This window comes from Oncorhynchus nerka, linkage group LG6 (assembly GCF_034236695.1).
Source record: "Oncorhynchus nerka isolate Pitt River linkage group LG6, Oner_Uvic_2.0, whole genome shotgun sequence".
Taxonomy (NCBI): Eukaryota; Metazoa; Chordata; class Actinopteri; order Salmoniformes; family Salmonidae; genus Oncorhynchus; species Oncorhynchus nerka.
This window is the reverse complement of record NC_088401.1, coordinates 62553112-62573971: the sequence shown is the minus strand read 5'-3', so window position 1 is coordinate 62573971 and position 20860 is coordinate 62553112. Positions and strand designations below refer to the sequence as shown.

General features: G+C 41.5%; 1 protein-coding gene across 1 annotated transcript in view; it reads right to left on the bottom strand.

Annotated features, from left to right (window-relative positions):
- LOC115130818 (relaxin receptor 1) overlaps positions 1-20177 on the bottom strand; it is a 96928-nt gene extending 76751 nt beyond the window's left edge. Inside the window, exons 1-2 of the mRNA XM_029662279.2 lie at positions 19869-20177; positions 9952-10098 (exon numbers count right to left, since the gene is read on the bottom strand). Of these exons, the coding sequence (XP_029518139.2) occupies positions 9952-10098; positions 19869-19929 (208 nt within the window). The 5' untranslated portion in view covers positions 19930-20177. The remainder of the gene's footprint in view (positions 1-9951; positions 10099-19868) is intronic.
- Positions 20178-20860: the final 683 nt, after the last annotated feature.

Below are 20860 nucleotides of genomic sequence, written 5' to 3'. Positions count from 1 at the left end.
GTATGAACAGCTAAAACAAAAAACATTTTATGTTGGCTTTCAGTTATAGCTTTCACTACACAGCAGCAGGAGTTGATTGAGCTTGATGCACAGGGGCAGCTTGTACATGACCCAAAGCCTGTCTGATCTCACGTGGTATGAGACTGTAATCCATCATCAGGAAGACAAAAGGTTATCGTAAAGGACTAAAAAATCAACTCAGTAAAAGCCATCAGTAAAAGCCTATGGGGGAACTGGTAACGTTAAGATGGGAGCACTGAACACAAAATAAAAACTGTGCGTTGGCTTATGGAATGTTCAAACAATGTTTGAGTCCAGAAAGCTGGTACAGGTTACCAGCAAAATGAGGAGATACAAGCTATGGATCCTGGAGGTGAGTGAAGCCAGGTGGAATAGCCAGGAGGATAGACAACATAGTGAAGGTGTCACCATCATCCTACAGAATGGTGTACAGAAAACTCTGATGGAATGAAAACCAATCAGCAGCAGAATGACAAAAGCCTGACTCAATGGACAACATACCAAACTAACAATAATTCAATGTTATGCTCCCACAAACAATACCAAAGATGAATAAAAATATCTGTTCTATAACACCCTCTAATCTGGAGTAGAGAAGACGCCTGATCAAGACCTGCTCCTCGTCATTGTAGACCTGAATGCAGAGGTTGGTACCAAGAACACCAACTACGAGAGAACAATGGGGAAGCACGTCTGTGAAGAGAGGTTTGACAACAGTGAGATACTGTTAACATTCTGCGTCACAAATAACCTGGTGATAGGTGGCAGCCTGTTTCCCCACAAGAATATCCACAAGCTAAAATTCGTACTCTCCTAATGGAAGAGACAAAAACCAGCTTGACCACCTGATGATCGACACCAAGTGTAGAAGCTCGCATGAAGGGGGGCAGATGTCGCCAGTGATGACCATCTAGTGACTGCCGACATCGCCTTCCTCGATGGAAGGCTGAGGCAGGTGGGAGACCTGAGCCAACTCCTCGTGCTTACCATGGGGAGAAGCGTGGTACTGGTCAGGCACCGTGTTATGCGGTTGAGAGCACAGTGTCTCCAGTGCGCGTTCACAGCCCGGTGTGCTACATCCCAGCTCCCCGCATCTGCCGGGCAAGGGTCAGCATCCAGCCAGGAAGGATGGTGCCGGCTCAGCGCGCCTGGTCTCCAGTGCGTCTCTTCGGCCCAGGATATCCTGCGACGGCTCTGCGCACTGTGTCTCTGGTGTGTCTGCACAGCCCAGTGCATCCTGTGCCAGCGCCCCGCATTTGCAGGGCGAAGATTACTATCCAGCCAGGACAGGTTGTGCAGGCTCTACGCTCAAGACCTCCAGTGCGCCTCCACAGCCCAGTGTATCCAGTGCCTCCGCCAAGAACCAAGCCTCCAGTATGTCTCTGATGACCATGGCAAGAAGCCTCCAGTGATGATCCATGGCAAGAAGCCTCCAGTGATGATCCATGGCACGAAGCCTCCAGTGATGATCCATGGCACGAAGCCTCCAGTGAGGAGCAACGAGGGTCCCCAGTCCGGGGTCAGCAACAAGGGTCCCTAGTCCTGGGCCCGCAACGAAGGTCCCCAGTACGGGGTCGGCAACGAGGGTCCCCAGTACGGGGTCGGCAACGAGGGTCCCCGCACCAGAGGCGCCACCAAAGTGGGGTGAGCCAGAGGTGGAGCTGGGTCTACGTCCCGCACCAGAGCCGCCACCGCGGATAGATGCCCACCCGGAACCTCCCCTATAGGTTCAGGTTTTGCGGCCGGAGTCCGCACCTTTGGGGGGGAAGTACTGTCACGCCCTGACCGTAGAGATACTTTTTATGTCTCTATTTGGTTTGGTCAGGGTGTGATTTGGGTGGGCATTCTATGTTTTGTTTTCTATGTTTTTGTATTTCTATGTTTTGGCCGGGTATGGTTCTCAATCAGGGACAGCTGTCTATCGTTGTCTCTGATTGGGAATCATACTTAGGCATCCTTTTTCCCTTCTGTCATTGTGGGAAGTTGTCTTTGTTAGGGTCACTATAGCCTTTGTAAGCTTCACGGTTGTTTTTGTTATTTCTTGTTTTGTTGGCGACATTTTTACAAATAAAAGAAAATGTACGCTCACCACGTGTCACAACGCCTGGAGTGGTGTGTGCGGAGTCAAATGCAGAGAGCAGAGGATACTGGGGAAACCGACTTTATTAGGTTTTCAAAGCGAATGCCCAAAACAACAGGCAAAATACGACACAAAATTGTCCAACCTAACACAGGGCACAAACGGACAGGAACACAACACGCACAATCTGACTAACAGAAAAACAAGCCCGCACAAAAACAGGCGGGCCTAACAGGCTTAAATAGACTGAATCAACAACCAAAATAAGAGACAGGTGCAACAATAAGACCAAACAAACAGAAAAGGAAAAGGGGATCGGTGGCAGTTAGTAGACCGGCGACGACGAGCGCCGAGCTCCGCCCGGAAAGGCAGGGGAGCCACCTTCGGTGGGAGTCGTGACACCACGCTGCACCTTGGTCTTCCTTGAACGACGGCCGTGACACTTCTATTCATAAAGATTGAATGGTTAATGGTCTGAATAAATAACTGCTATAGCCATCACGTGTTCACTCTACTTTCAAACTACCCGTTCTATTGTTCTATTGACTGCTCTATTTAACATTCAGCAAAAAAGAGCTTGAGTCCCTCTTCGAATAGTTTATTGGTATAAGAAACATTACAAAATTGATGTCTAGTCTAGCTTTTCCTGCATGGGTCTCCATGTGTTTTTTAAGGAGAGGCCAGCGGAGCACAGGTGCGTGGGTATTGCGCAAGAGATATAGGCTACAAGTTAGAAGCTTATTATTCACAACCCATCATTAATTAGCTAAATATACACTACTGTTCAAAAGTTTGGAGTCACTTAGAAATGTCCTTGTTTTCCATGAAAACATACATGAAATGAGTTGCAAAATGACTAGGAAATATAGTCAAGATGTTGACAAGGTAATAAATAATGATTTTTAATTGAAATAATTGTGTCCTTCAAACTTTGCCTTCGTCAAAGAATCCTCCATTTGCAGCAATTACAGCCTTGCAGACCTTTGGCATTCTAGTTGTCAACTTGTTGAGGTAATCTGAAGAGATTTCACCCCATGCTTTCTGAAGCACCTCCCACAAGTAGGATTGGCTTGACGGTCAAGCTGCTCCCACAACAGCTCAATAGGGTTGAGTGTGGTGGCCACTCCTTTGTCCATTGTCTGTGTTCTTTTGCCCATCTTAATCTTATTTTTTATTGGCCAGTCTGAGATATGGCTTTTTCTTTGTAACTGTGCCTAGAAGGCCAGCATCCCGGAGGCGACTCTTCACTGTTGACGTTGAGACTGGTGTTTTGCGGGTACTATTTAATGAAGCTGCCAGTTGAGGACTTGTGAGGCGTCTGTTTCTCAAACTAGACACTAATATACTTGTCTTCTTGCTCAGAACAAGAATAGACTGATGAGTTTCTGAAGTAAGTTCTTTGTTTCTGATCATTTTGAACCTGTAATTGAACCCACAAACGCTGATGCTCCAGATACTCAACTAGTCTAACGAAGGTCCGTTTTATTGCTTCTTTAATCAGAACAACAGTTTTCAGCTGTGCTAACATAATTGCAAATGGGTTTTCTAGTGATCAATTAGCCTTTTAAAATGATAAACTTGGATTAGCTAACACAATGTGGCATTGGAACACATGAGTGATGGTTGCTGACAATGGGCCTCTGTACGCCTATTGTCACGCTCTGATCTTAGAGATCCTTTTTATGTCTCTATTTTGGTTTGGTCAGGGCGTGAGTTAGGGTGGGGATTCTGTGTTTTCTATTTCTGTGTGTTTGGCCGGGTGTGGTTCTCAATCAGAGGCAGCTGTCTACCGTTGTCTCTGATTGAGAACCATACTTAGGTAGCCTTTTCCCACCTGTGTTTTGTGGTTAGTTATTTTCTGTTTTGTGTGTCTGCACCAGACAGAACTGTTTCGTTAGTTCCGCTTTGTTATTTTTTGTTCTAGTGTTCAGTTTTATTAAAAATCATCAACATGTACCACGCTGCACCTTGGTCCTCTTTTCAAACAGCCGTTACACCTATGCAGACATTCCATTCAAAATCTGCCGTTTCCAGCGACAAAAGTCATTTACAACATTAACAATATCTACACTGTATCTCTGATCAATTTGATGTTATTTTAATGTAATTTTGTTTTCTTCAAAAACAAGGACATTTCTAAGAAACCCCAAACTTCTGAACAGCAGTGTAAGTCTAATACTACATTGAATGTCTAGGACATCTATATATCTATATATCAATCTAGAACAGTATTATCTATTTTGATGGAGAGAGAAAGACTGCGATAGAATGCTCGCATGTGCACTGATTTAAAGCAACGATATTCGAGTGATAGGCTGTTTCAAAACTCTGCAGCTGCAATAAAAAGTATATATATACTTACAATGAAAAAACAAGGTGACCTCCAAAAGCCAGATGGAGATGGGTAAATTAGATTTATATTACTGTAGCTTAAGCTATGCTGCAGCAAATATAGGCCTACCTGTCACAAGTAACCGGAAGGTTGCAAGTTCAAACCCCCGAGCCGACAAGGTACAAATCTGTCGTTCTGCCCCTGAACAGGCAGTTAACCCACTGTTCCTAGGCCGTCATTGAAAATAAGAATTTGTTCTTAACTGACTTGACTAGTTAAATAAAGGTAAAAAAATAAAAAATTGTGAACTGCGCTCCATACTGAGATAGGCTGTCTGTCCCCACCCTGAGCGTTGATTCATCATGCAGAAGCCATAGTCATTTAATTTAGTCGTTGCCTCTCCTTGTTTGGGCGGTGCTCGGCGTTCGACGTCACCGGTCTTCTAGCCATCATTGATCCATTTTTCCATTGGTTTTGTGTTTTCTTCCTGCACCCCTGGTTTCATTCCCATTCATTACCTGTTGTGTATTTAACCCTCTGTTTCCCCTCATGTCTTTGTCAGAGATTGTTTTATTGTCAGTGTTGTTTATTTGTTGTGTTGGTGCGCGACGGGTCCTCGTACCCATGTTTGTTCATGTCTGTACTTTTAGTGTTATGGAGCATGTTCCGTGGACATTTATTAAAAGACTCCATTTACACTCCATTTTGACTTTCCTGCGCCTGACTTCCCTGCCACCTATACACACGGCGCTGACACCATATGAATAATTCATTATAATTTACCGGTTTCCTACAGTTATTTATCCAGAGAAAAGGGCGTGGTTTTAAAAGTCAACAGAACTGACCTTCTCTACACTGACAATATTAATGTTATTTGTTCAATGATTTATTCTGCCTATTGCTTGAACGTATAATACTTTTTTTTAAAGAACTGACCGTCTCACAGTCCTACAAAACATTTATCCTGGTGGGGCATTCCCCTCAGACCACTCCCCTTACCACCGCTGCAAAAAAATGTATCTTGGGGAATCACTGACTTCAGTATATTACTTACCATATACTGACATAGAGCCAGGATACAAGCCATTCTAAACAATGGCCAAATTTATAGTTAGGCTATTCATATTTCCCTACCTAGTAACATTTGCTGACACGTTTCTACTTTGCTTCCGATTGATTGTGACACTTAATTATGTCTTGCAGGCACAATTACTGGCTTCTTGCCATCCTCTCGCTCTTACATCTGGTGTACATGCATTTGGAGGGCAGTAAAATCCATGTGTGTCATGTGTATCATGTTCACAGTTTTCTCCTCTGCATGTAACACAATCCGTTTGTCCTCTTGGACAGACAGAGGAGACTTCGGACTTGATGCTATGCTTATCACATGGATCACCAACTTTGTAACTAATATCTCTTAGCAGGTACAAGTTGGCAACACACTCTCTGAGGTGCGCACTACTTCAGTTGGAACTTTCGAAGGAATATTACTATGCACACACCATCACTGATAAAAGGTGAGCCCATTGAAATAGTGGAGGAATACAATGTCGTGTCTTTGGCATCATTAAACTGAAGACTTATTTGTCAAATAACTCTAATTATTATTACGCGATCAAACTGACTAATCATGTAACTGTAATTAACTAGGAAGTCGGGGCACCAAGGAAAATATTCAGAATAGAAAGTTATAATTTTCCTGATATAACTTTTCAGATATTTTAATATCTGATCAATTAGCCTTCTGATGAATGATTTATTCTTTATTTTCCCTCACGTTAGTCTCATTCCAAACGTCGTAAATTGTTGGGTATCTGCACGAAACCAGTCTTCACTATGTGTCATCCATACATCAATTGTCTTAAATCCTTTATTTACTAACTAAGTAATTCACAGAAATGCATAAACAAACAGTAGATAGTTACAAGGAAATGATAGCGGATATGCTTTAGTGGGCTAAACCGGCATCGCGGCTTGGTGTACAAAAAGGGAAGTGGGGGTCAACTGCGATGACACACTACAAAGTTGATAATTATAACAATTGAAATGCTAATCCTTTGCACATGAACGCTCACTCATTCGGGAACAATTGCAATCAATATACTGTATATATTTACGCTCAGTGTGTCGTCGGGATCTCTGTTGAAAAGTTTGTTTCTGTTGGAGAGCCTTCCCTCTCATGGTTAGAATGGATAGTTCAGAGTGACATTCATTCATGTCGTTACAGAATACATGTTTCAGCGGTTGTCGGTCTTCGCGTTCAATGATACAGAATTCCTAGCTGCAGACTAGTAATTAATATCAAAGACTTGTTCTTATTCTGTCGGTATCGATAGTCTAAGAGTTTAACCACGTGGGATGGTTAAAAGATTCAGCAATCGTCTCAAACCTTGGCCCTCTCGTTATCGAGGTAAGCTGGTCTGCAACCTTTGTCCTCTCGTAATTGAGAGAAACATGGTCTGGTGAAAACCCGGGTGGGGGTTTTATTCAAAATAGTAGAAAAGGGCCTGTCCCAGGATGCCCGACCATAACTGTGCTCATGTGCGGTCCTCTGATTTAGTTAAACTCCAAAGGGAATTGGAGTTTCCTTCATTAAACAGTCCAAAATCACATTTCACAATAACACAAACAGTATCATCCTCAATCATTAATCTTATACAACAATTAGATGTAAGCCTCATATCTGAGTCTATTATATAAACAGCGTTATGGTAATGTGGCCGTATTGTCTCCCATGAGTTTCACAAAATTGTACCAAACGGACCAGTTCGTAGCTGAATTCTTCACCGATCTTTTATACCTTCTCCAGAACATAAATGTTGTTCGGTTCTCCAGTTCTGTGAGGTGGAAGAAATTCCTTTGTACTCTCTATGAAACTTTACTCTCTCTCTATACTGTGGCCATGAGGAGATAATCTCCTCCTTGAATTTACGACCTCTCTCTGACCACAGCAGTCTGGGTGTAGGAGACAGGGGGGGGTAGGGGGATGGTGCATAGAAAGGGGTTGGTGCAGAGGGAGGGGTGCTCGCTGTACCCAAAGAGGGCAACGTCATGACAACAAATACCATGGGCTAGTCATTGACAACAAGCTGTCCTGGGATCAGTGTACTGACGCTATTTTTAAGATAGGCCAACAGAGAATGTATTTCCTATGGAAACTGCACTTTTTTTAATGCTGATCTAACCATCATGGTTCTATTTTATAAATCTTTCATTGAGAGCATTCTGTCCTACTGCTTGACCTGCTGGTTTGGGAATTTCAAGGTTGCACAGAAAAATAGGTTGGGCAAGTTGGTCAGGACTTGCAGAAAAATCATGGGGCAGCAACAGCAAGAACTGTCATCTATCTCTCTACCTGGGCAGAGCCCTCCATAAGTCGAATAAAATAGTGGTTGACTCTTCCCATCCACTCCACCCTGAATTTCAGCATCTTCCTTCTGGCCGCAGGTACAGACTACCTATGGTTAAAAACAATACTGCCATGTACTTTTATTGAACAAAATGTTGGACTAATTGCACTTAGCACTTGCACTATGAAACTGCACTTACCTTGCCTATTTGTTTGTAAATATCCTTTGCTATTTATTTGACATTTTTGATGTGATATGTTTTATGACTGCTGCAAGATCAACAAATTGGATGTAGTCTATCACAGTGCCATCCGTTTTGTCACCAAATCCCCATATACTACCCACCACTGCAACCTGTATGCTCTCGTTGGCTGGCCCTCGCTTCATACTCGTCGCCAAACCCACTGGCTCCAGGTCATCTACAAGTCTTTGCTAGGTAAAGCCCCGCATTATCTCTGTTCACTGGTCACCATAGCAGCACGCGCTCCAGCAGGTATATTTCACTGGTCACCCCCGAAAGGCGTGTGGCCGCCTTTCCTTCCAGTTCTCTACTGCCAATGACTGGAACGAACTGCAAAAATCGCTGAAGCTGGAGACTCTTATCTCCCTCACTAACTTCAAGCACCAGCTGTCAGAGCAGCTCACAGATCATTGCACCTGTACATAGCCAATCTGTAAATAGCCCATCCAACTACCTCATCCCCATACTGTATTCATTTATTTTGCCCCTTTGCACCCCAGAATCTCTACTTGGACATTCATCTTCTGCACTTCTATCACTCCAGTGTTTAATTTCTGTATTGTAATTACCTTGCCACTATGGCCTATTTTACTGCCTTACCTCCCTTATTGTCACAGTCATCATAAAGAGGAGACCAAGGCGCAGCGTGGTAAGTGAACATAACTCTTTAATAAAAGAGAGAACACTGAACAGAACTAAACGAAACAACAAACCGAACCGTGAAGCAATATGGCTAGTGCAGAACAGGCAACTAAACATAGAATATAACCCACAAAACTAACATGGAAAATGGCACCCTAAATAGAATCCCCAATCAGAGAGAACGACAAACAGCAGCCTCTGATCGGGAACCAATTCAGGCCACCATAGACCTATATATACCTAGACAAACCAAAATCCCATAGATGTACAAAAAACCCTAGACAAGAGAAACACACATACCACCCTCATCACACCCTGACCTAACCAAAATAATAAAGAAAACTAAGATAATTAAGGTCAGGGTGTGACACTTATCTTACCTCATTTGCACACACTGTATATATATATATTTTCCTACTGTATTATTGACTGTATGTTTGTTTATTCCATGTGCAACTCTGGGTTGTTGTATGTGTTGAACTGCTTTGCTTCATCTTGGCCAGGTTGCAGTTCTCAACTAGCCTACCTGGTTAAATAAAGGTGAAATATTTTTTATTTTTTTAAATGTAATAATCCTGAACTTTCCTTGATGGAAAAATTTACATCTGATGCACCGCCACACTTCATGATCAAATATCCAAATATCAAAGTCTGGAGAGCAAGGATCAAAGTGAGCAGTCAGAATACAATTACTTATAATAAATGAGTCAATAAATCAGGGGTGTCAAACTCAATTCGTGGAGGGCCGTGTGTCTGCTGGTCCAGGAGGGGTGTGTGTCTGCTGGTCCAGGAGGGGTGTGTGTCTGCTGGTCCAGGAGGGCCATGTGTCTGCTGGTCCAGGAGGGCCGTGTGTCTGCTGGTCCAGGAGGGGTGTGTGTCTGCTGGTCCAGGAGGGGTGTCTGCTGGTCCAGGAGGGCCGTGTGTCTGCTGGTCCAGGAGGGGTGTGTGTCTGCTGGTCCAGGAGGGGTGTGTGTCTGCTGGTCCATGAGGGCCGTGTGTCTGCTGGTCCTGGAGGGCCGTGTGTCTGCTGGTCCTGGAGGGCCGTGTGTCTGCTGGTCCTGGAGGGCCGTGTGTCTGCTGGTCCTGGAGGGCCGTGTGTCTGCTGGTTTTTGTTATTTCATTTCTATCGGAGTCTTGTTAAGACCTAGACAACCAGGTTATGGGAGTTCCCAACTAATCAGTGACCTTAATTGATCAATCAACCACAAAGGAGTTGTAAAATCCCCAGACACCCGGCCCTCCAGGACTGGAGTTTGACACATAAATTAATAAACTGACGACTTACCACAGTTCTCCTCGTCCGCTTCATTTCCACAGTCATCGATACCATTGCAGTGCATGAGCTGGGGCAGGCACATGCTCAGGTTGCCACAAGGGAAATATCCTAGGGGGCAGTTTGTCTTCTCCTCCGAGACGTTGAACGAAGTTCCTGCTGAAAATTCAAGAGCCATGTTTCAATTTCAAAGTCGGTTTTTCTCATTGATTGGGGAATGGGGAAACATATTATAAGCGGGGAATGGGAACAGATATTATAAGTGGGGAATGGGAACACATATTATAAGTGGGGACTGGGAACACATATTATAAGTGGGGAATGGGAACACATATTATAAGTGGGGAATGGGAACACATTAAAAGTGGGGAATGGGAACACATATTATAAGTGGAGAATGGGAACACATATCATAAGTGTGGAATGGGAACACATATTATAAGTGGGGAATGGGAACACATATCATAAGTGTGGAATGGGAACACATATTATAAGTGGGGAATGGGAACACATATTATAAGTGGGGAATGGGAACACATATTATAAGTGGGGAATGGGAACACATATTATAAGTGGGGAATGGGAACACATATTATAAGTGGGGAATGGGAACACATATCATAAGTGGGGAATGGGAACACATATTATAAGTGGGGAATGGGAACACATATTATAAGTGGGGAATGGGAACACATATTATAAGTGGGGAATGGGAACACATTATAAGTGGGGAATGGGAAACACATATTATAAGTAGGGAATGGGAACACATTATAAGTGGGGAATGGGAACACATATTATAAGTGGGGAATGGGAACACATATTATAAGTGGGGAATGGGAACACATAAGTGGGGAATGGGAACACATATTATAAGTGGGGAATGGGAACACATATTATAAGTGGGGAATGGGAACACATATTATAAGTGGGGAATGGGAACACATTAAAAGTGTGGAATGGGAACACATATTATAAGTGGGGAATGGGAACACATATTATAAGTGGGGAATGGGAACACATTAAAAGTGGGGAATGGGAACACATATTATAAGTGGAGAATGGGAACACATATCATAAGTGTGGAATGGGAACACATATTATAATGGGAACACATGGGGGAATGGGAACACATATCATAAGTGGGGAATGGAATGGGAATGGGAACACATATTATAAGTGGGGAATGGGAACACATATTATAAGTGGGGAATGGGAACACATATTATAAGTGGGGAATGGGAACACATATTATAAGTGGGGAATGGGAACACATATTATAAGTGGGGAATGGGAACACATATCATAAGTGGGGAATGGGAACACATTAAAAGTGTGGAATGGGAACACATATTATAAGTGGAGAATGGGAACACATATTATAAGTGGGGAATGGGAACACATTAAAAGTGGGGAATGGGAACACATATTATAAGTGGGGAATGGGAACACATTAAAAGAATGGGAACACATATCATAAGTGTGGAATGGGAACACATATTATAAGTGGGGAATGGGAACACATATCATAAGTGTGGAATGGGAACACATATTATAAGTGGGGAATGGGAACACATATCATAAGTGTGGAATGGGAACACATATTATAAGTGGGGAATGGGAACACATATTATAAGTGGAGAATGGGAACACATATCATAAGTGTGGAATGAGAACACATATTATAAGTGGGGAATGGGAACACATTAAAAGTGGGGAATGGGAACACATATTATAAGTGGGGAATGGGAACACATATTATAAGTGTGGAATGGGAACACATATTATAAGTGGGGAATGGGAACACATATTATAAGTGGGGAATGGGAACACATATTATAAGTGGGGAATGGGAACACATATTATAAGTGGGGAATGGGAACACATATTATAAGTGGGGAATGGGAACACATATTATAAGTGGGGAATGGGAACACATATCATAAGTGTGGAATGGGAACACATATTATAAGTGGGGAATGGGAACACATATTATAAGTGGGGAATGGGCATACATATCATAAGTGTGGAATGGGAACACATATCATAAGTGTGGAATGGGAACACATTATAACACCACGGAAAATTAAAGGGCGGTTGCTAATTTTAAAGTTTGTGTATTTCCTGAGTGGAAACATAATATTATAAGAGCCCTCTAAAAATGATGAAAGTAAACATCTTTCAGTATCGTCCACCCAAGGGGAGCTAGCTCATCAGTCAGTAGGCTCTGGATGGGTTTGTTGAAAACACTTGAGCATTTTTCCTATCAATGTTTCATTTAGCAGTCAATTCTGAAAATGTATGAAATACGAAATATTAACAGGGCTCCCATGGTGTTCAGTTCATAGAGATGATTTATTCTTAGTTCAGAGTGTTCATGTGCTCTCTGGAGTATAGGCTAGTTGCATAATGCAACAGGGGAACATATCCACCATCCTTTATCTGCTTCCATGATAATCAAACTAAACGGGTGCACTTTTACATGCAAAGACCCCCCACTGCCTTTTTGCTCCTGATATATACCCACACATCATACTGTATCTAGTCAGTTATATGTTTCTGAAATATACCCACACAATATACTTTAGTCAGTTACATGTTTTTGAAATATACCCACACATCATACAGTGCACCATTTTGTTTTGTTATGTTACAGCCATATTCTAAAATAGATTAAATCGTCCACCCCCCCCCCCCCCCAATCTACACACAATACCCCATAATGACGAACCAAACTGTTTTTATTTTATTTTTGCAAATGTATAATTTTTGTTGTTGTTGAAATATCACATTTACAAAAGTATTCAGACCCTTTACTCAGTACTTTGTTGAAGCACCTTTGGCAGCAATTACAGCCTTGGGTCTTCTTCGGTATGACGTTACAAGCTTGGCACACCAGAATTTGGGCAGTTTCTCCCATTCTTCTCTGCAGATCCTCGCAAGCTCTGTCAGGTTGGATGGGGAGCATCACTCCACAGCTAATTTCAGGTCTCTCCAGAGATGTTCGATTGAGTTCAAGTCCGGGCCTTGGATGGCCCACTCAAGGACATTCAGAGAATTGTCCCAAAGCAACTCCTGCGTTGACTTGGCTGTGTGCTTAGGGTTGTTGCCCTGTTGGAAGGTGAACTGTCGCCCCATTCTGAGATCCTGATCGCTCTGGAGCAGGTTTTCATCAATGATCTCGCTGCACTTTGATCTGTTCATCTTTCTCTCGATCCCGACTAGTCTCACAGTCCCTACCGATGAAAAACATCCCCCCACCACCATGTTTCACCATGGGGATGGTGCTAGGTTTCCTCCAGACGTGACGCTTGGCTTTCTGGCCAAAGAGTTCAATCTTGGTTTCATCGGACCAGAGAATCTTGTGGCAAACTCCAAGTGGGCTGTAATGTGCCTTTTATTGAGACGTGGCTTCCGTCTGGCCACTCTACCATAAAGGCCTAATTGGTGGAGTGGTGCAGAGATGATTGTCCTTCTGGAAGATTCTCCTTTCTCCACAGAGGAACTCTGGAGCTCTGTTAGAGTGACCATATGTGCCTTTCCAAATCATGTCCTATCAACTGAATTTACCACAAGTGGACTCCAATCATGTTGTAGAAACATCTCACGGACAATCAATGGTAACATGATGTACCTGTGCTCAACTCCGAGTCTCATAGCAAAGGGTCTGACTATTAATGTAAATAAGGTATATTTTTCATTTGCAAACATTTAAAAAAATGTTTTACGCGTTGTCATTATGGGGTATTGTGTGTAGATTGATTAAAAAAAGCAATACATTTTAGAATAAGGCTGTAACATAACAAAATGTGAAACAAAAGAAGGGGTCTGAATACTTTCCAAATGCAGTGTATGTTTCTGAAATATACCCACACATCATCGTGTATGTAGTCCGTTATTTGTTTCTGAATAGCACAGGTCTGACTGCTTACTGAAGCATTTGTCAATGCAGGCTTGAACCTCAATTTCCACTCTTTTCCATGTTGATCCATATTCCACCAATGGACCAGGAGAAGTGTTGCTCCTTATGTCAAAGCCATCTTAAATTCAAGTTGGCGGGATCATCCTAGATTCTATTGCTCCTTCTGCTGTACAACCAACCAACACCTAACTGCTTTACAAAAGAGGCACTTACAACAACATAATGGGCATTTTACTTGGTTTTCCCAGCGGGAATTGGTTGTAATTAAGTGAGGCATGCTTGACACATGGTCATCATGGTTTACTGACCAGATAACAACCAAATATATGGTGCCATTCCCAGTTGTCTTGATGTTATCATGCTGGAATCATGAGAATGAAGACTACATGAACCCTAACACCTGATAGTGACATCTCAGTGCTTAGTGGGGTGACTAGGAGTCTTTGTCGATGTGCCATTGAGCAAGGCACTTAACCCTGAATGCTTCTGTTAAATGACTGAAATGTAAATGTATTGTAAAGATGGACATGGTAAGTCATGTGCAAATCTCAGGGCTTTGGCTAACCTCAGCCATGCACTTTCATCACAACAGAGACATGAGTGAGGGACCTAGGTTCACACTCGCTCTGAGAAATTCACTGCTCTCAAAATCAATCGTGGAGATACTGATGTATAAGCTCTGATGGATGGTTGGAACCATCCTTCTCCTCTAACTGTGTTGGTCATCCAGCATGATAACATCAAGACAACTGGGAATGGCACCATATTTTTGGTTGTTATCTGGTCAGTAAACCATGATGACCATGTGTCAAGCATGCCTCACTTAATTTAAACCAATTCCGCTGGGTATATTCATTGGTTATGCTCTCTGTGTGACAAACAGGGGGAAAACCAGGTAAAATGCCCATTATGTTATTGTAAGTGCCTCTTTTGTAAAGCAGTTACGGGTTGGTTGGTTGTACAGCAGTAGGAGCAATAGAATCTAGGATGATCCCACCAACTTGAATTTAAGATGGCTTAGAGGAGAACTGTGTTAGAGGAGAAGGATGGTTCCAACCATCCATCAGAGCTTATACACTAAGATAAAATCACAGGTAGGAAAACCAATCTACCGGCTGTAATCTGCAGCCACCAACATACTGAGGAAAACTGCAGTCCTCTTGGTGTCTCGTATCATTTCAGAAGAGATACATCAATTATCTTTCAGAAGTCATTGCTCATCCATCCTAATAAGAGTATGTTCCTTAACAATTCTTGAATCCATGTCTCTAGAGGAACATCATTCTGGATACAGCCATGCATGATGCAACAAGGAAACTCATTCAAAGAGACTTGCAAAGCTGTTTATGTCTAACATCTGTTCCCACCATGGCAGGTGATGCAGTGAATTTGAGTTGAGCAAACACATTTTATATTGACAGAATTTTTGTCACAGCTGTCTTAAGTTGGAGCTATGTTTTTCTTTTGTTCAAGTAACACTTGGAACGAAAAGTTGAGTAAACCAAAAAAAGCTATGGAACCAGTTACTGTACTTAATAATAAATAGTTGAAACAACAACATTTGCAGGTGTTTTTATTTTTATTTTGCATAATGTTTCCATTTCAAGCAACGGAAATTGACATCAAATATCCGCCTGTGAAGTCATAGTCCACATTTTCCAATATTTAAAGTAGTTCGATGCTGAGATGAGTCCACGTCCCATTCCATCTGTTGCATTGCAGTTCCAGAACAACCCCAAATCAAATCTGACATTTGAATCAAAATAACATTTGACACACTTTGTTTTGGGAATGAAGTAGCACTTTACACTAGTCTGCATGGGACACTTTGTTTTGGGAATGAAGTAGCACTTTACGTCAGTCTGCATGGGACACTTTGTTTTGGGAATGAAGTAGCACTTTACGTCAGTCTGCATGGGACACTTTGTTTTGGGAATGAAGTAGCACTTTATGTCAGTCTGCATGGGACACTTTGTTTTGGGAATGAAGTAGCACTTTACGTCAGGCTGCATGGGACACTTTGTTTTGGGAATGAAGTAGCACTTTATGTCAGTCTGCATGGGACACTTTGTTTTGGGAATGAAGTAGCACTTTACGTCAGTCTGCATGGGACACTTTGTTTTGGGAATGAAGTAGCACTTTATGTCAGTCTGCATGGGACACTTTGTTTTGGGAATGAAGTAGAACTTTACATTAGTCTGCATGGGACACTTTGTTTTGGGAATGAAGTAGAACTTTACACTAGTCTGCATGGGACAATTTGTTTTGGGAATGAAGTAGCACTTTACACTAGTCTGCATGGGACATTTTGTTTTGGGAATGAAGTAGAACTTTACGTTAGTCTGCATGTGACACTTTGAAATACATATACCTTCAATGTAGCCTGTGTGCTCAATTACTTTTTCATGCCAAATTAATCTGAGTCAATACTAAGAATATCTCTTGATCTGTGTACAAAATCCATGCACATTAAAGATCAAATTTGAGGAAGAAAGTGCTATTGCAGTGTCCCAAATAACCCTGTGGCAAAGTTATTTTTGGTCAACTGATGTTAGACAGTCTCTCAGTCCATCTGTCAATGTGGACACTTTCCAGCACCGAGCCACAGAGCAACCTGTCACTAACATGGCTGACTTGTCAGTCAGGATAGTGTAGGAGGTCTACCTTTTTTCACCCCAAATATTTGCATATCATTTTCATTCATTGGAGCTCATCTGATTTCATCAATTTGTGACACCTGTTGTGCTGTGCATTACAGGGTGGTCTAGCCTATCAGAGCCTGCCTGTCAGAATTGTTTGAAGATGGCCGTACTATGGATAATTTAGCTATTTATTTAGAATTTTAGGGCCCCTGTATGTATAAAATATATACAAAAATAATTCACAAAATAATGATTTGGGCCTTTACTGTTACAGACAGTAAAAAATAAATAATAAGAAAACAGGTTGTGAAGTGTTTGTCCTATATCTAGGAGATAAAGGATATCTCATGAAATATATTTTTTTTACACATATTTAACCCTTTTTTTGTTGGCACAAAACTAATTCCATTCATTTTTTAAAACCGGTTCCAGGTTACCTTCAATAACGAGGCTATATACAGGGGGTACCGGTACCGAGTCAATGTGTGGGGGTACAGGTTAGTTGAGGTAATTTGTACATGTAAGTAGGGGCGAAGTGACTATGCATAGATAATAAACAGCGAGTTGTAGCAGCATTCTTATGGCTTGGGGGTAGAAGCTGTTAAGGAGCCTTTTGGTCCTAGACATGGCGCTCCGGTACCGCTTGCTGTGTGGTAGCAGAGAAAACAGTCTATGACTTGGGAGACTGTAAGTAGCCTAGGGCAGGGATCGTGAAACCCAACGTCTTCTGAGGAATTCGATTTTAGACATGAAAGACTGTAAAATTACTAGGAATTCATCTCAAAGTGATTTTAATTCAGGAAATGTATTGCCAAGTATTTCCATTCGTAAATAGAGAAATACACTAGGTGTACAAAACATTAGGAACACCTTCCTAATATTGAGTTTCACTCCCTTTTACCCTCCGAAAAGCCTAAATTTATCGGGGCATGGACTCTACAAGGTGTCGAAGCATTCCACAGGGATGCTGGCCCATGATGACTTCAGTGCTTCCCACAGTGTCAAGTTGGCTGGATGTCCTTTGGGTGGTAGACTATTCTTGATACACACGAGAAACTGTTGAGCGTAAATAACACAGCAGCGGTGCACTTCTTGACACACTAAATCCATTGTGCCTGGCACCTACTACCATACCGCATTCAAATGCACTTCAATCTTTTGTCTTGCCCATTCACCCTCCGAATGGCACAAACACAATCTATGTTTCAATTGTCTCAAGGCTTAAAAATCCTTCTTTAACCTGTCTCCTCCTAGATGAAGGGGAGTGGATTTAACAAGTGACATCAATACAGGACATAATACAATGTAATGGAAAGAGCAGGTGTTCCTAATGTTTCGTACACTCAGTGTATGTGTTTGTGTACCCATGTCATCAAAGTTTGAAATTATTATGTTTTGACAAATACAATATCGGTTTGGGCTTCTTGCGTCAATTTGCAGAGTACAAATTATTTATAATTATGTTCCAGCCCTTGACCATCCACTCAAGAAAAAATGGGCCCGTGGCTGAATCTAGTTGAAGACCCCTGGCCTAGGGTATGTGGTGACTGACAAGCACTTATAGCTGGATTACTAATTTCACTGATTGAAATTGATGCATGCAGGCTCAACAGTTACTCAATGATCTTGATCATCACTTTTAAACAAGCTACAATTGTCATGGAAATACTGAATAAAGCAAATGTTCTCAGATGTGTCATACAATATATGCAATACTAATACAATATTTGAATCATTGATTTTACTAATCAATATTTGTTTGATATCTGCAAGTGGTGGGAATGTAATTTTAGAATATGACTCTCAGGGCCAAATTCTTTGCAATGCTAATTTCAGAAAAGCCCAGGGCAAGATCCTGACATGTTATATTTAGTGTATGAGCCACAATATGTATCTCTATGGTATGAGCATCATAAAGGAGATGGTTTCTATATCATTCTCTACTGGTGTTCATTCCACATCATTGAAATAAGGTGAACAGTTATGTAAAAAGGTCCCATGACGTCAATGCTCTCTTGTAAACAAATGGTGGGAAAATACATTATTTATATGACTGAGAATAATATTCCTCAACCCCAAATGAGTCTCTCCAAACTGCATAAACAGCACCACAGCAATGTAATGTCTCAATGTGAAACATTAGCAGCCAATAAAGCTGCAATGTGCAGAAATCGCTACTCCATTTCCTGGTTGCTAAATTCTATTAGTTTGCCTAATTTCGGGTTATTTGACAAATCAAGCAATGTATAGTGTAGAGCCGTCAAAGTCAACTCTCGACCTCAAAGCCAGTTTCACTGCATTTTTTCATTGTTGCACTCTAAACAGGAAGTGATTTTGACCTGGGACACCAGGTGGGTGCAATTAATTATCAGGTAGAAGAGAAAACCAGTAGGCTCCCGACCTCATAGGGTAAGAGTTGAGGAGGAAATGGAGTGTTCGGATTTACATACAGACTAATACGAAATGCTCTGAGACCAGGTTGGGACTCAGGGGTAGACATAACATTAAGCATGTAAATCCAGGACATTCCAATTAGTCTGATATATTATGTTTTGTATGGTATCGTATGTATTAATTTGTGTCCATGTCCATCTTCCATTTCATGTGATATCTTACGAATTACAATTTGTATATGTTATGAATTTGACATTTGTTTAATATGTTTCGAATTAGCAAAACTTATATGATGTTACAAATTCCAATTTGTTGTGGCTAATGTTTGCTAGGTGGTTAACACTAACGTTAGCTAGGCTAAGGGTTAGGGCTTAAGTTTAGGGTTAAGGTTAGGAGTACGGTTAAAGGGTTAAGGTTATGGTTAGGTAGTTTCAAAGTTGCTAATCAGCTAAAATGCTAAAGTTGTCCGTGATAAGATTTGAACACTCAACCTTTGGATTGTTAGGTGTTAATGTTGTATGCCTACCCATCCAACCTAAAAGTAACCTTCTGTCTTATGTAACCATAAAAAACGTATCATATCATACTAATACGTGTCTATGTTACGCTTAGTCTATTAGACCAGGCTACAACGGCGAAGGCAATGAGATACCATAACGAAAATATTTTCATTTCGTGCCATTATAAAGCACATAAACGTAATTTCGTCTGTCAAGTGTCCCACAGTATTTTCGATAGCAAAGCTACAGTATAGGCTGCATTTAGCTGCATCTATTGCAATATAAACGTCTAAGACGTTCAGGCTAAGCAAACTTCCAGAAGACCAGTATCAAAAATAAATGCAAACAATGCCAGAATTGGAGGGGGAAACAGATAATATACAGGCTTAAACCATACATTAGCATAAATAAATATTGGTCAATTTCAGAGTTAACAAACTGATGTGCAACATATCATTAGGTTAAACATACCTGTCACTCCATACATGAGAATCCAAGCGACATAAGCTTGCATATTTAACTGTAACGGCATTAAAAAAACGAGAAAAAAAGAAGTTTAAGTTTTCTTCCAAGCTTCCAACGTGTAAAAGCTGTAGTCTAAGAACTGCAGTTACCAAGATGGGCTAGACTACTTAGTAGTTAAGTTTGTAAAGATGGTTAGCGGCTGTATGGTGCCAACAGTAGAGAAACCGATTCGAAACTGCTCCAGAGAATATATTTCATCAACTGGCGCGCGGAAATCTCCACTGCCGCTCTAGAGCGCGTGCGAACCGTTTGTCATCAACAGAGCGAAAGGGAGAAGGGGAGAGCGAGAGAGAGATACATACATACACACAGAAAGAGAGAGAGATACATACACAGAGAGAGAGAGAGAGAGAGAGATACATACAGAAAGAGTGATAGAGAGAGCAAGGGAGAGAGAAAGACAGCGATAAATACAGAGAGAAAGATGGAGATATAGATATACATAGAAAGAGACAGAGAAAGAAAGACAGAAAGAGATGGATACATAGAGAGAGAGAAAGAGATACATAGATAGAGAGAGATAGAAAGACAGAGAGAGTGAGAGGCAGAAAGACAGAGAGATACATAGAGAGAGAAAGAAAGACAGAGAGATGGCTACATATATACAGTGGGGCAAAAAAGTATTTAGTCAGCCACCAATTGTGCATGTTCTCCCACTTAAAAAGATGAGAGGCCTGTAATTTTAATCATAGGTACACTTAAACTTTGTCAGACAAAATGAGGGGGAAAAATCCAGAAAATCACATTGTAGGATTTTTAATGAATTTATTTGCAAATTATGGTGGAAAATAATTAAACCAAAATACACACAGCCAACTTCACCAAATTATGGTGGAAGCTAATTAAACCAAAATACACACAGCCAACTTTGGCGGAAGTCGTGACAGACAGAGAGAAATGGATACATAGAGAGAGAGAGAGACCATAGTTTGTGTCTG